This window comes from Myotis lucifugus, unplaced genomic scaffold (genome assembly GCF_000147115.1).
Source record: "Myotis lucifugus unplaced genomic scaffold, Myoluc2.0 scaffold_18, whole genome shotgun sequence".
Taxonomy (NCBI): domain Eukaryota; kingdom Metazoa; phylum Chordata; class Mammalia; order Chiroptera; family Vespertilionidae; genus Myotis; species Myotis lucifugus.
This window is the reverse complement of record NW_005871066.1, coordinates 9,456,690-9,472,440: the sequence shown is the minus strand read 5'-3', so window position 1 is coordinate 9,472,440 and position 15,751 is coordinate 9,456,690. Positions and strand designations below refer to the sequence as shown.

General features: G+C 46.0%; 1 protein-coding gene across 1 annotated transcript in view; it reads left to right on the top strand.

Moving 5' to 3' along the window:
• The window catches only part of CDHR3 (cadherin related family member 3), a 53,071-nt gene that overhangs the window by 23,500 nt on the left and 13,820 nt on the right, over window positions 1-15,751 (top strand). The window contains exons 7-12 of the mRNA XM_023751017.1: window positions 784-932; window positions 3,169-3,358; window positions 9,646-9,817; window positions 11,316-11,418; window positions 12,731-12,829; window positions 15,132-15,358. Of these exons, the coding sequence (XP_023606785.1) occupies window positions 784-932; window positions 3,169-3,358; window positions 9,646-9,817; window positions 11,316-11,418; window positions 12,731-12,829; window positions 15,132-15,358 (940 nt within the window). The remainder of the gene's footprint in view (window positions 1-783; window positions 933-3,168; window positions 3,359-9,645; window positions 9,818-11,315; window positions 11,419-12,730; window positions 12,830-15,131; window positions 15,359-15,751) is intronic.

Below are 15,751 nucleotides of genomic sequence, written 5' to 3'. Positions count from 1 at the left end.
ACCTCCCTGTCTTATTACCAGCTTTTTCTGAAGGCAGCAGACGTTTGAGAAAGATGGCTAATTGGCGATTTGAAGCTGTTTTGTAGAAGTCATCCTGGGAGGGCCAGCGTTCTGACCTTGGCTTCTGTGGAGAGGTTGGGGGGGTTGGGGGGTGCGCTCATTTCTCCATTCAGAGAGCTGACCTCATGATTAATGCTACTTGGGAAGGTACACAAGTTCTGAGCATACATTCTGCTTCCTCAAGCAAAGAAACAAAAAACGACAAGGGAGAAATAAAAAAAAAACTGAGCAGAGAAGAAATAAAAAAACTAGAATAGAGAATGTTTACAATGTGTCTGGCTTTGGTGGCTGCCATGTGATGGGAATCAGAAATCTGTCGTTCTGGACGTTATTTCCAGATGGCTTTTAAAAATCATTCAGGGAACTTCTGCACAAGAATTGGAAGAAAAAGAGAAGATGGCTGGACAGATCAGCTATGCCTATTTTAAAACAACGTTAACGCCGATCTGAAATGGCATCAGGTACGGGTGAAGTCAGAGACCACGGCCCATGTAAACCATTGTAATAACCGCACGGCGCTTTCATTGCACCCACAGGGATGTGATCCTTGGAAATACAAAAGCCAGCCTCCCATCCTTTCAGCTGCTGCGTCCTCCCTCTGAGCATGCTGATGCAACTTCCACAGCTCAGAGCTATATTTAGCATGAACCAAAATACCCACCTCCAGTCTCTACCCTCCCGTGTCCCTGAAAATTAGCTGTGTCTGCTGTATTTCTGTTCCAGCCCAACGCGAATGTATGTGATTCCAGAAGAGCTGGGTCCAGGAACCGTCGTGGCCAATATCACAGCTGAGGACCCTGATAATGAAGGTTTGACCAGTTTCCTCCTCTACAGCATCACTACTGTTAACAGCTATTTCATGATAAATCAGTGTAAGTCACTCACACGCACATCGTTTATGTGCATCTTTTAATTCAGCCAGCCGTTTGGGTTGTTTTTCAAATAGTTTGTGTGCCTTCTGATCTGGGCATGCCTTTTGGTCAAGTTAACAAGCGTCTTAAAAACAGCTGACATCAACCTGGCCGGTAGCTGAGTGGTTAGTGTCGGCCTGTAAACTGGAGGGTTGTGGGTTCGATTTCCAGTCAAGGGCGCCTACCTGGCTGGTAGGTTGGATCCCTAGCCTGGTCTGGGCACATGCAGGAGGCAACCAATCAATGTTTCTCTTTCTCTCTCTCTCTTTCCCTCCTTTCGGCTATCTCTTAAAAAAAATCAATGGAAAAAATATCCTCTGGTGAGGTTTAACAGAAAAATAAAAACAAAAACAAAAAACCCAGCTGGCATGGGGGTTGCAGAAACTAAACAGTCAACAGATGTACCACTATTTCACCCTTGAGGCAGGTTCTTTATGTAAGGATGGGTGAATTCATTGGCCTGAAAAGGGGGTCTAGACCAGTGTTGTCCAATAGAAATAGAAGTCACATAAGCCATTATAAAGTTTCTAGTAGCCACATTTTTAAGAACTAAAAAGAAACACGTGAAATTAATTTTAATAAGGCATTTTAGCTAACACCATCAGATCCAAAATATTTTAACATGTAGTTAATATTTAAAGGTTATGAATGAGATATTTTATATTATTTTTTTGCACCAAGGCTTTGAAGTTCGTTGTGTATTTCATATTTACTGCAAATCTCAGTTCGGACTAGACATTTCGAGTGCTCACCACATGTGGCCGTGGTTACTGTCCTGGACCACACTGGTCTAGATCAATTTGCTGGATTGCTGGGCATTATTTTCCCATCTAGGTGTCTCAGTGCAGGGAAGGGGAGTTTCTTTTAATATAGACCAGGCTCTCTGTTGAGTGACCCACATACTTTTCATCTCAATTCCTCAGCACACCCTGGCCAGTGTGGCTCAGTTGGTTGGAGCGTCATTGCATATGGTACACCAAAGGGTAGTGGGTTCGATTCCCCATCAGGGCACATACCCAGGTGCGGGTTTATACCTGGTTGGGTGCGTACGGGAGGCAACCAATCGCTGTTTCTCTCACATCGATGGTTCTCTCTCGTCCTTCCCCTCTTTAAAAAATCAATAAAATAATTAAAAAATAAAGTACTCAGCACAGCAACTCAACAAACTATCATAATCTGCATTTGACAGATGAGGACACAGGCTTAGAAAGAGACTCGGATAGGTTAAGCCACTTGTCCAAGCTCTCACAGCTTGTAGGTTGTGAGTCTGAAATACAAATTGAAGCTGCCCAACTTCAGATCTTACCCTCTTCACCACTCCTAGACTGTATCACCTCAAGAGTTCCTATGCATCACCAAAAGAGACCTCACTTTACATAATGGTTTTGTGGAGGCCAGCATGGAACAATCCCAGAAAGTCAATGTGTTATTTGCCCCATAGGCTTTAGGGCAAAGGATACTTGCTCCCAGGAGAGATAGGCAAAGGCCATAACTGTGCTCTACCTCTAAAAACTTCCTAATTCTCTGTCACAAGGACCTCACTCAGCTGATAGTATAGGGATAGACAACCACGATTTAAAATGTTGTTCATGCTAGTATTGCAAAATGGAACTTTTAACAAATAAAGTGTTTTGCAGGGGGAGCATATTTAAGACTCTTTGGTTGTAAGTAACAGAAATTAAGGCAAATCAAACCAAGCAAGAGGGGGGCGGGGAATAAAGATAGGGACACATCAGTAGGATACTAGGTATCTCATGAGTAAGAGTGGGGCAGTCTGGACCTAGAAAGGCTGGGAATCAGCACTGCTCCAGTAACCTCAGCAGCTAGAGTTCTGGCCTCTTACCTGTAGCTCTACTATTAATCTGAATGGTTACCCACCTTATGTCTCTCAGCTACAAAATCTCCAGTAAGGGAACCCAGAGGGTCAGGCTGGAGTCAGCTGCCTACCAGTCCATTCATCTATGGGCCCAACCCTGAAGTATGGGGTAAACAATTCTAGAAGGGTCAGGCCAGATACCCCAATCAATGTCCAATACACAAACTTACACATGAATTTTTAAAAATGAGTTTGTGTGAGGATAGTCTCTGTGTAAGCCTGTCCCCATATCAGAATGCTCTTTTCAATGTACTACAATGTACAATGCCTTTACTCTTCATTTCTCTCCGAAGAGTCATGTTCTAATCTTTGCCTTCTTAGTGACTGGTACCATCCAAGTGGCCCACAGGCTAGACCGAGATGCAGGCGAATTAAGACAAAATCCCGCCATTTCTCTGGAAGTTCTGGTGAAGGACAGACCCTTCGGGGGTCAGGAGAATCGCATGCAGATAACCTTCCTGGTGAAGGACATTAATGACAACCCTGCTACTTGCACCAAGTTCACCTTCAGGTATTCACACCCTCAGACACGTGCTGAGGATTTCACCTCCTCAGTGGTCCTCAGCCATTCGGCCACTCTGGTAATTCTCAGGTGAAGCTGAAGAATTATGCACACTAAGACATGGTTCATGAAATAAGTAGATTTGAAATGTCCGATTTAGTTGATAGGTTTTCCTTCCATCATCCTTTTTTCTTGCCTGTATTTCATTTTCTTTCCTCTTCGTTCATTGTCTCCCTTCTCCACTTTCTAACTGGGTTAAAAATATTTTTATTTTGCTCTCTTCTACAACTTGTTCATCTCCATCGGTGAAAAGTACTACGGGGACTTGTTAGACCCTCCCTGGGCGGTGCCTTTCCTTTATTTATTGCCATTCATGGGAAGATGGTACTGTTAGTGGTTATGATATATAGTTGAGAGAGAAACACACCGCCAGTAATATGAATAAATCAAACCAAGTATTTACTTAAAACAAAACAAAGCGTCTAATTCACTTTACGCAACTTAATTGCATGTAAAGAAACTGGCAATAGAACGGGGGAAATGCAGATACAAGTGGGATGCAAGTTATTTTGTGTGTTTTGATCTGTTGTTTGTCTCACAATCTATTCATCATTATTTTAAAATAAAGTCCCTTGTGACTCTGGGTTCATATGCCTTTTTGAAAACAGTATTGTCTTTCTACTAAGTAGGTTGTCTAAATGCCACAAGATTAGCGACTGCCTGGGTTAGCTTCATCTCCGCAGTGCTTTTGGAATAGCTAGCTGCAGTTTCTTAGGAATCTGAAGGTGGCTCCCCCTGGAGCAAGCTGATGAGTAGTTCCACATTCAGATGTCCACATGGAGAGTCTCTTTGGGAGTTTGTCCATTCATCTTTTTTTTTTTTTGTCCATTCATCTTTGACTGGTTTTGCAAGTTGACTTTTTAAAGTCCAGGGGGACATTGGACACAGGCACAATCCATAGTGTGGCTGTGGAAAGAGCAAAGGACCCTAGACCAGTGGTTGGCAAACTGGCCCCTTGAGTGTGGCTCTTCCACAAAATACCATGTGCACTTCGTGGCCCATGCGCAGAAGTCGGTATTTTGTGGAAGAGCCACACTCAAGGGGCCAAAGAGCCGCATGTGGCTTGCGAGCGCAGTTTGCCGACTACTAGTAGGGCAGCGGTTCTCAACCTGTGGGTCGAGACCCCTTTGGGGGTCGAACAACCCTTTCACAGGGGTCGCCTAAGACCATCGGAAAACAGGTATATAATTACATATTGTTTTTGTGATTAATCACTATGCTTTAATTATGTTCAATTTGTAACAATGAAAATACATCCTGCATATCAGATTTTTACATTACGATTCATAACAGTAGCAAAATTACAGTTATGAAGTAGCAACGGAAATAATTTTATGGTTGGGGGTCACCACAACATGAGGAACTGTATTAAAGGGTCGAGGCATTAGGAAGGTTGAGAACCACTGGTCTAGGGCAAGCAATAGAAATATGAATTCCTTTATTATGTTGGTGAATGTCTCCCTGTTCTCCCAATTGGCATGCCCAGCATAATGCTAAGATTAAGTGTGGCTTTGAGCCTGATATCAAACTGTTAAACCCTGTTCTAGATACATTCCATTGCCCCCTCAGACCCAGCTTCCAGCCTCCCTCCCTGCTGTGTGTCCCAGGAGGCTGGCTTATGTAGATATCAACTGGCTCCCTTGCCCTGCAGCTTCTGGTTGGCCAGTAGGAGGAGAGGGAGCATGAAATCAGCGTATTTATTCCCCTGGCTCCCTCCCGGTCAGCTGGATGAGTCCCTCCACCTCCTGCAGGTCTTAGTTCCTATAAGGCAGCCCTCAGCACACGGCACTGTCCATCCCTGGATTCCAGTTTCAGGGACTGCTCCTTGCACTGGCTCCTCTGACCTAGAAATGGAAGATCCACTCTTATCAGGCCAGAGAAATTGCACCACCCATATTCCCATATACCTGTGTGTACCTTTGTGGTAGTCCCTTTACTAAACCTCCTCTGGAGTTATCCTAATGTGCCATCCGCTTCCTGCTGAGGCCCTCAAGTCAATAATAACCTTGATCATGTGATAGGCTCCTATTCCAACCGTAACCTCAGAGCCTGTTTGATGGGTGGAGATGGAGCCATGGGTAGTTAGGATTGTGACTTCTACCCCATTACATCTATAAATCGAATCCACCACTGTTACCAGAAGTCTGGGCCCTGGGGCTGGAGTAGAGATGACATGCAGAGTCACACCTCTACTTTCTTTGAAAATCTAAATCTATGCTAGCATTCTTGGGTGGCTCCAGTGCATCCTGGGGAATTCCTCTCCTCCCATGCTGCCCTTCTAGGCCCTGCTGCTCTTCTTCTGTTCCCTGCCCTGAAGGTGGGGAAAGGGGTTGAGGAGTAAGAAGCCTGAGTACAGTACTTACTGGAGAGGACTGTGCTCTCTCCACGCTTCCTTGTCAGCTTTCTCCCCTTGGTGCAGTGCTGTTAAATGCACACTGTGGCCTCCTGCACTCTGGAGAACCCCGATGCACGGATGGCATTTGCAGACAGCATTCCATTCCATATTGGCTGGTAAAATCACATTTTAAATATCCTAGACTGTCCAGGCAAACCCACGCAGAATCCTACTCTTGATAATCTTCTCTCCAAATTAGCCCTGAAAGTCAAAGCCAGAAGTAAGTGAACTAATTGTATTTATTACTAAAGGTAACTCTAAATAATGCTCAAGTCCCTCCAGACAAGATGTGAGGCAGGACAACAAAAAGCTCCTTGGAGGTCTTCACTCCAAAACCAAGCCTCATTTGCGTACTGCAGGGGCTGGGAACCCTGACTCTGTATCACCTCCCAACCCCCCATCCTTACCTCCTTCCCCTTCCCACCATGCCAGAGTCCAAGCACACAGGCAGGTCAAAAGCACACCAAACAACAGAACTAGTGCTGCCACCTGACTCTAACAACATTTGTCCCTGAATATTTACTCCTTCAGGGCTCAAGGCTCTTGGTGCCATCCCTGCACTGGAGTTTGGGAGAGCAGGTAGAAGAGGGTGGGAGGAGGCAGGGCTGCGTGCCTGGCCCCCGGCTGCCTTGTGAGTCTCAGGCTCTCGGGCTGGGCCAAGAGGGAAATAGCCCTTAGACCCAGGCCCCTACTTTTCCCAGGCTGGTGATGAATGAGCCCAGGGCCCTGATGGAGGCATCAAAAGCCTGTGACAGCCCCACTCTGGTTGTAAACTATGAGGCTGAAAGTGCTTCCTGAGAGCCAGAGCCAGAGAAGGTCAGCTGATTTCGAATGTCACTGGGCCAGTCACCTTTGCCTGGGGAGGGGACCGTGGTCAGATGGCTGGGAGTAGGGGCAGCCTGCTTTTGAGGCAGGGACTGATGAATGAGGAGGAGTGGTTTTCCAAGTCAAGTGTTTAGGGGGGAAATACCAAGTGTCAGAGATGAATGAAGAGCACATGCCAGGCAGCCCTGAGGGGCTGAGTGTGTGAATAGTGAGTCATCTGGCTTCAGGACCCTGGATTCTTTGCATGACGCAACCTCCTGGTCTCTGCAGAGTTAGAATCAAGGCTCGGATTCCCAAACCATCTGTGGGCCTGGAGACTCACTGAATCATGGAACTTGAAGTAGTATTTACTGTGACTCTAACACAGACAATAGGGAACTGTGCCCGTCTGCATCAACTTTCCTGGACAGGCCTTGAAACCACTCCAAACGACTCTTTCTTCACCTCTAAAAGGGGGCAAGAATATAAACCTTTTGGAAATGAGGGGATTAGAGATGATATTTTAAAAGTGATACAGCATATAGTTGGTGTTCAATAAATGACATCTATTCCAAGTACTTGTGAATAAAAACCATGACACTGTGTATGCAAGGCAGGAATGGAAATGCTCAGACTCCAGTCCTGCGGAAACACGGAGGTGATCTTTGCCAACGAAGCATCATGGAGATTCAGTTACACCTGTCAGAAAAAGTGCTTTCCAGGGAGCGAACCCAGTTATCCTCAGCAGCCTAAGACCATCCTGGTTGTCAGAATTTGCTCCACATTTGCTGAGCCCAGAGCCCATTTTAGCTGCTAATAGTAGAAGGGAGCACAATCTGGTTGTAGAGAGGTGATAGTTCAGAGGATTAAAGAATTGAACACATTAGTCTGGGCGCTCTGAGGAGATGGGAGTAAGTGTTAAAGGCGTTTGTTAGGGGAAATGCCTGCAGAAGACAATGAGCAGGCTGGGAGAGTCCTCAGACCACGACACAAGTCTGACCTGAATGAAGGAAAGCGGGGGCGAGGAGGGCAGAAATGTTCTAGCAGGCCATGCTGTCCATGGAAGGTTCGTCTAGGGCAGTGGGGAGTCCTGAAGCCAAAGTCAGCTGTCCTAGCACAGGAATGAGCCTGTCTTCATCTCTGCCACGCCCGGTCATGGGCACATGGCCTCATTGCAAATATAGCAATGGATTTCAGAGCCCAGCAGCTGGCATCTGGGGTCAATTATGTTCCTGTGATTGAAGGTCTTCCAGCACATTCTCATGGCAGCCAAATACACTTTTTGTAAGAAATTCTGCCCGAGGCAAACTATGATTGAAGGTAGGTAGCGAAAACAAATAAACAAACAAAACTAAAAACCCAAACAAACCCAACACCAAAACACCAGCCACAAATCCCTCCCTGCCTGTCTGCGGGCCGGTGCAATGTGATTTCACCATTCCTCCCATCAAGATAGGGGTTTCTCTTTCTGCTACTTGAATCTGCCCTTGACCACATCAGTTGCTTTGGCCGTTGGAACATTCACAAATGTGGCCCAGCAGAGGCCCGGAAGGATACGTGCACTGGGGCTTGCCCTCTTTTGCTACTTTTGGAAACCTGAGATCTTCGTGTGAAGAGCCCGAACTAGTCTCCTGGAGGATAGGAGACACCATGAAATAAAACCACCACCTTCCTACCACCAGACATGTGAACAAGGTCATCCTAGATATCTAGCCCCAGCCAAGCTGCCAGTGACCACAGCCAAGCTGAACTAGAACCAAGAGAATGAATGGCTAATCCTTCATATTGAAAGAAATAATATGTGCCTGTTGCTTTAAGCCACTACGTTGGGGCTGGTTTGTTATGTAACAAAAGCTAACTGGCATCATTTACGTCCATTTTACAGATGGGAAAACTAAAACCTGGAAGCATGATAAAGTTCCTCAGTGAACTGAAGCCTGCCAGTGTTCATCATGTTCCTCAGTCTCCCATGCCAAGCTGGGCTTAACCAGATAGCTCTTGGTTGGGGGCAGCTTTACTTGTGCTGTTTGCTTAGACCCTGGGACCATCGGAGATTAGGAGCCCTGAATTTGACTCTTAATAAACCTCTATTGAATGAGTAATACTAAGGTGTTAGGACACCCTGCTGTGATATTGATGCTATTAGAAACAAGTAGAGGAATTCCCAACCTTCAAAGCGTGGAAGGTGAGGGGTGCCGGGTTTCCCCTAAGCAGATTATAAACTCTGACAGGAGGTGGAAGAATTTATATTTTTCTTACATTCTTCTTTATATTCTTCTTTACTACTGTGCTAGTCTCATAAGCTACCATCCATTCATTCAACAAATGTCTATTGAGCATGCCCAGAACAAAGCAGACAAAGATCCCTGCCCTTGTAGAGCTTACAGCCGAGTGGGGGAAACGATGATGAACCGGATAAATAAGTAAGCTATCTAGTATATTGGAAAACAACAAGTGCCAAGAATTAAAAATAAAAAGGGGGAATGGGAGAGGAAGCTATGGGCAGGGCTCATTCGCAGTTTAGGTAGGATCGCCGGGATAGCCTCCTGAGAAGGTAACATTGGGTTAGAGACTAAAGAAAGTGAAAAGGCAGCCACATGGACCTTGGTGGGAAGGGCATCCCACAGTAGGTGGAATGGCCCTGAGGGCAGAGCCTGGGGAGTGTGCTAGGAGCACCGCCGGCTGGAATAGAGGGAACAAGGAAGTGATGAGTTCAGACAGGTAAGGGTGAGGGGGGGGAGGATGTGCACAGGTTAAAGTGAGGACTTTGAGTGCAAGGAGGAGCCACGTGGGATTTAGGAGCAGAGGAGTGACCCGACCGGACAGCATGTATCAGGGTCCCTCTGGCGGGTGTGTTAAGCACAGCCGGAAAGGAGGCCAGGGCAGAGCAGGGACTCTAGTTAGGCGGTTACTGCAGTTACCAGGGACTTGCTTTGAACTGAAACTAAAGCGGAGATGTCTGGCCTTGGGTCTATGTCAGAAGGAACACTCAGTCGCCATTTGTTGGGGAAACTATTGAATCACGTCTCTTCGCCAGCATTATGGTGCCTGAACGAGCCGCCAAGGGGACGTTGCTTCTGGACCTGAACACGGTCTGCTTTGATGATGACAGCGAAGCACCAAACAGCCAATTCAACTTCACCGAGCCATCTGGAGTGGGGAGCCGCCGCAGATTCTTACAGGATCCAGCTGGCTCTGGGAAAATTGTGGTCAGTTAATGGTCATTGCATCGTTGAGAGGGCATGGGGGAAGCTGGTCTAACATGCATGGTGCTTTTGCTGCCCCTGAGAGAGAAATTTCCAAGGTAACTCCCTCACTGCAGGGCTGTAACTGACACACATAAGAGTGACTCTGTTTTCCCCATTTGCTCTTTATTTTACCCAAGTTCCGGAATCGTCTGTTATGCATAGTTATGCCTGGGGTGCTAAAGACTGGATTCTCTCTTGCATAGCTGCAGTTTGCTGTGCCTGCTTAGCTGCCTCTATAGTCACGTTAATGCCCCCTGGGCTCAAGTACTCTCGTATATTTGAGTGCTCCTTCTGGACAGTGGAGGTGTGAGATGAGAGAAAGCAGGTCCAGGGCCTTGATGAGTGTGTCCTGCTAAATTCAGCCTTGTACGACCACTGCAGACCCAGAGGGGAATGAGAAAGCCAGGCTGTTTAGGTAGCCTCACTCAACAGCATCCCCACGGGGCAAAAGCAGACTTGGAAGCAGGGTGGGCATGAAAAGCAGATCTTGCTCGGCTGACATGGCTCGGTGGTTGAGCATTGACCTATGAACCATGAGGTCACGGTTCGATTCCCGGTCAGGGCACATGCCCAGATTGCCAGTTCGATCCCATGTGGGGCGTGCAGAAAGCAGCCAATCAATGATTCTCTCTCATCATCAATGTTTTTGTCTCTCCCTCTCCTTTCCTCTCTGAAATCAATAAAAATATATTTAAAAAAAAGAAGAAGAAAAGCTGTATGAGACCTTAACCTACAGGGTTTCCACTGGAGGGAAAAGGAAGGGCCGAGGGAGGCAGTAGGGGGAACTTGAGGGGCAGTGGTCCTGGTGGGGGGAAGGGGGCTTTGCATCAGAGATAATTCCTCAGTGAGGAGAGCAAGCAGCCCACTAGGAGGCATTCTCTCACCCACCCCCTTCTCCACCTCCCATCCAAAGCCCTTCTTCTTCCCCAAGAACATCTTTACCAATTTTATTCATAGTGTCAGCTAAAAAATATTTTTTATTTTTTTTCTGTTGAAGAAATTAATATATGCTGGATGTAGGAAACATAGAAAAGCATTGCCATTCAGTGATAACCACTAATAGCATTTTGGTATATTTCCTTCTTCTTCACTATCCATAGATTTATGTATATTCTATACATATATGCATACGTATTTTAAATGATGGAATTATTCCTGCATATAGGATTCTATATTGTGCTTCTTTTCAACTAACCTGCAGTCTTGAGCCTGTTGGGCAATAGTACTTGATGGACATCTGTAAACATAGATTCTTTCCAATAAATTCATTAACAGTGAGCAGAGAATGGGCACAATGGACAGTTATGGGCATAACGCTTTAAAGTTCCTTATGTAGGCAAAATGCTTTCCAGAAAGGCTTTTCAATTTGCATTTCTACTTATAGATAGGAAAATGTCTTCATCCGTTGAATTAAAAGGATTGCTTTTCTGTGTAACCTGCTATCTCTGTTTTAATCTAGTTGATTGGTGATCTAGATTATGAAAATCCAAGTAATCTAGCAGCCGGCAATAAATACACGGTGACGACCCAGGTGCAGGATGTTGCCCCTCCTTACTACAAAAGCAAGTATCATTTTGACTTATTTCCTGAAGCATCTTCCTTGAGCAGCAGTGACTGGACTGCCAGGCAGTGCTCAGTGTTGGGCTAGGTACTTGTGTTAAAGAGGAGACTTCAAAAACCCCAAACACTTGGGAATCAGCCCTGCTTCCTCCTGTCCGTCACCAAGCACACTGACGTGGTCTCCAAGCCTTTCTTCTGTGTCGCCTTCTAAAATCTCAAGCTTCTGCGGCCCCTCACCCACCACCCCGCCCCATCCCACTAGTCCCGCTCTAATGCAGAACCTCCTCTTTCTTGGCTGAATTACAACATTTGAGACTCTTTAGGGATCTCTCTGACTTTGCCTTGCCCCTTTCCAAAGCATCCTCCACATTTCTGACAGTGAATTTAGGAAACGAGAGCGTCATCATATTACTTTCTTGCTTAAAGCCCTGAGTGTCACTATAGCTGTCAAGTTCAAGTTCTAATCCTTTGGCACACAAGGACTTTCACCATTCGGCCCTTGCCTAACTCTTTAGCTTCAGCTCCAGCCGCTTGCTTCTAAACCTCCTTTTTTCTAACTAGGCCAAACAGCTTGCCGTTTTTCTGAGTGAATCATGCAGTTTTATGCCTTGATATCCATGCACATGCCTAGAATCACACCCCCATGGCCCCCCTCACCCCATTTGTCTAGCTCTAATGATCTTTGTGAAGCTCAGCTTGCACTTCCTCTGGCTTCCGTAGTGACCTGTACACGTGTTTATCAGAAGGAACTGCCTGAAGCATCTCGAAGGCAGGAACTTCCACGTCTTATTCTCCTTGCAGCCTCAATATTTTGCACAGCACCTGTTACACAGGAAATGCTTTTAAAAGCCTAATATGCTAAGTATCTGGTCGTCCAGTCGGCCATTCAACCAATCAAAGCATAATATACTAATGATATGCTAAGACTATGATGTGCACTGACCACCAGGGGGCAGACAGTCGACCAGTCACTGTGATGTGCACTGACTACCAGGGGGCAGACTCTCCGACTGGTAGGTTAGCTTGCTGCTGGGGTCTGGCCAATCGGGACTGAGCGAGATGGGCCAGACACACCCTGGAGCCCTCCTGCAGTCCCTCCCCAGCTGGCCAACCTCCTGGGTCCCTCCCTGGCCCCGATCGTGCCCCGGTGAGGTCCCTTGGCCTGGCCTGCGTCCTCTCGCAATCCGGGCTGAGGGACCTGACCCCCCCCCCCACCAACTGCATGAATTTCGTGCACCGGGTCTCTAATGTTTAATAAACAAGTCAATGAGAATAGAATATTATGATTTAAATTTTTTCTATTTCTCTTTTTAGATAACATCTACATTTATGTCCTAACAAGCCCAGAAAATGAGTTTCCTCTTGTCTTTGATCAGCCATCCTATGTCTTTGACGTGTCAGAAATAAGCCCAGGTGAGTAATAGACGAGAAACAGGCCACAGTGCTCTTGACAGACTCCAACCAGATGCACACTGGCGGAGGGGAAGCTCCCTTCCAGAGGCCCTGCGTGGTGTTGTGCACAGCGATTCACAGCTGAATCGAGTTTATTGCATCTCTTATTCTTTTTAAATCGTCCTCACTGCTGAGGAGCCCTTCAGGTGAACTCTAGATTTTGAAAACTGTTGATTAAACTGCATTTCTCTGGACCCCCTGATTGCTTGCCTGAGTGCTTGATTCCCCTAATCCTCCTTTGTTGTAGCTGAAGTTTTCCCTCGGTCTCCACTGTGATGTTTATCTAGCTCATTCAGAGAATTGAAATTTAAAAATAGAGAAAAGGTTTCCCATTTCTAGAATCCCTTCATTTACAAACAAAATAAAGACGTCTTCTCTCCCTTATTAGGGTTCACTGGAGGCCTCTTTTTTGCCCTTTACAATGCCTGGATTTCTGCAGGCTCTTCCCCTTTAAAGGGGAGACTCCCCACTCACCCCCGCCCCTCCCCCCTCAGTTTGAAAGTGGTCCGGTTAACTCCAGTATTCAGTTTTTGATCCTTTCGTCATGGACACTTCCATATTTAAAACAAAAAGCTAAACCAAAGCACTCCTAAAATGATCCTCTCTCCGTTTTATTCTCTCTTTATGATGGTCTCTATTTCCTGACATTAAGTTTTAAACAAAACACAAAAAGAGGGTCTAAAGCAGCGGTTCTCAACCTGTGGGTCGCAACCCCTTTGGGGGTCCAACGACCCTTTCACAGGGGTCGCCTAAGACCATCGGAAAACACATATATAATTACATATTGTTTTTGTGATTAATCACTATGCTTTAATTATGTTCAATTTGTAACAATGAAAATACATCCTGCATATCAGATATTTACATTATGATTCATAACAGTAGCAAAATTACAGTTATGAAGTAGCAACTAAAATAATTTTATGGTTGGGGGTCACCACAACATGAGGAACTGTATTAAAGGGTCGCGGCATTAGGAAGGTTGAGAACCACTGGTCTAAAGGAAATGGTTTTAATTCTTTATCCCTTACCCAGTGCCTATCAAGTGCAATAGGAATAGGCTCTTTATCAATTCAGAGATCTCCCTTCCGTCATTGATCCCCTACTTTGAGTCAAGTGCTTGGTGCTGGGGTTATGTTGTTGGATGAGAGGTTTCTGCCCTTGAAGAGTAAAACTTATGAAAATGAACTTCCACAAAACAAGCAAGCCAGAACTGCAGCATTCCCACCAACAAGGTTTGTAAGATAAACAAAATGGAACAGTATTTAAAAATCGATACCCTGTAATATAATATCTAATCACTGGGGTGTACACCGGAAACTAATATAATATTGCATGTCAACTAATTGAAAAATAAAAAATAATTAAAAAATTTTTAAAAATCTATATTCTGTAATCCTCCATTGCCAAACTCTTACAAATTGGTTATTTTTTGCCATAGTCGGTTTGGCTCAGTGGATAGAGTATGGGCCTGGGGACCCAAGGGTCCCGGGTTTGATTCTGGTCAAGGATACACATCTGGGTTGCAGGCTCCTCCCTGGCCCAGGCCCTGGTCAGGGCTTGTGCAGGAGGCAACCAATCCATGTGCCTCTCTTACATCGATGTTTCTCTCTGTCTTTCCCTCTCTCTTCCACTCTCCCTAAAAAAATCAATGGAAAAATATCTATGGGTGAGGATTAACAAAAAAACAAAACAAACAAAAAACTGTTTAGTTTTTATCTTATGTATTACAGAAAATGTGAAAAATACAAGACTTTTAGAATGTTCTTTGCAGTGTTGTGTATGATAGCATAATGCAGTGGTTCTCAACCTTCTGGCCCTTTAAATACAGTTCCTCATGTTGTGAACCAACCATAACTTGCTACTTCATAACTGTAATGTTGCTACTGTTATGAATCGTAATGTAAATATCTGATATGCAGGATGGTCTTAGGCGACCCCTGTGAAAGGGTAGTTCGACCGCCAAAGGGGTCGGGACCCACAGGTTGAGAACCGCTGGCATAATGACTGGCGATGTTGGGATCTACATAAAGGCGTGAATTGTCTTTTACGCCTCACAGTATGGCTTGGATCACAGGACCAGTGACCTAGTGGGTGTTCATTAGCATAATCTGAATTTAATAGAACTGAAGACAAAACATACAGAGTTTGAACAGTAAAGGGACCTCCAAAAGCCTTTCTGCCCTACCAGAGAGAGTGTCTGCTCCCGGGCCCGCCCTGCACCCCCAAAGCAGGACTAATCTCAGGTGCTTTGTTCTTCCAGCCAGAGCCCGGATTGGACGGGTGCAGGCCGCTGACAAAGACTTCCCCCAGAGCAGCACTGTGTACTCCATCTCCACTGGGGGGGCCAGCCTCCAGTACCCAGACATATTTTGGATTAACCCCAAAACAGGAGAACTCCAGCTGGTGACTAAAGTGGACTATGAAACGACTCCCATCTACATTCTCATAATCCAGGCCAACAACCACGAGGACACAAGCTCCGTCACTGTGAGTGGGCCTGTTTTGGTGTGTTCACGCCAGCCTGAGTGGCTGACGTAGGGTGTCTCTGGCACCCTCCAGATGTGACGATATCTTAATGGGGCACATCCTCCAGATGTGACAGGAAATGACTAGTGGTGTCCAGGACAGCACAAACGGACTCACAGAGCAGTGTCCGGGAAATAAAGATCGACGCCCATGTGTGTGGGTGACTGGGAGGCGCGCTGAGATTGATGGTCTCTCTGTGGGACAAGTGTCCTCTTGTTGCCCTTTAAACACCCCCGTGCTTTCACAGGGGGCTGGCGGTGAGATGCACGCTGCCAGGAGTGGGGTGTGGTTTTGTAGCTATGCATGTCCTCCCCGCCTCCCCGTAGTTTTGCTGTGTTCTGACCCTACCCCCAT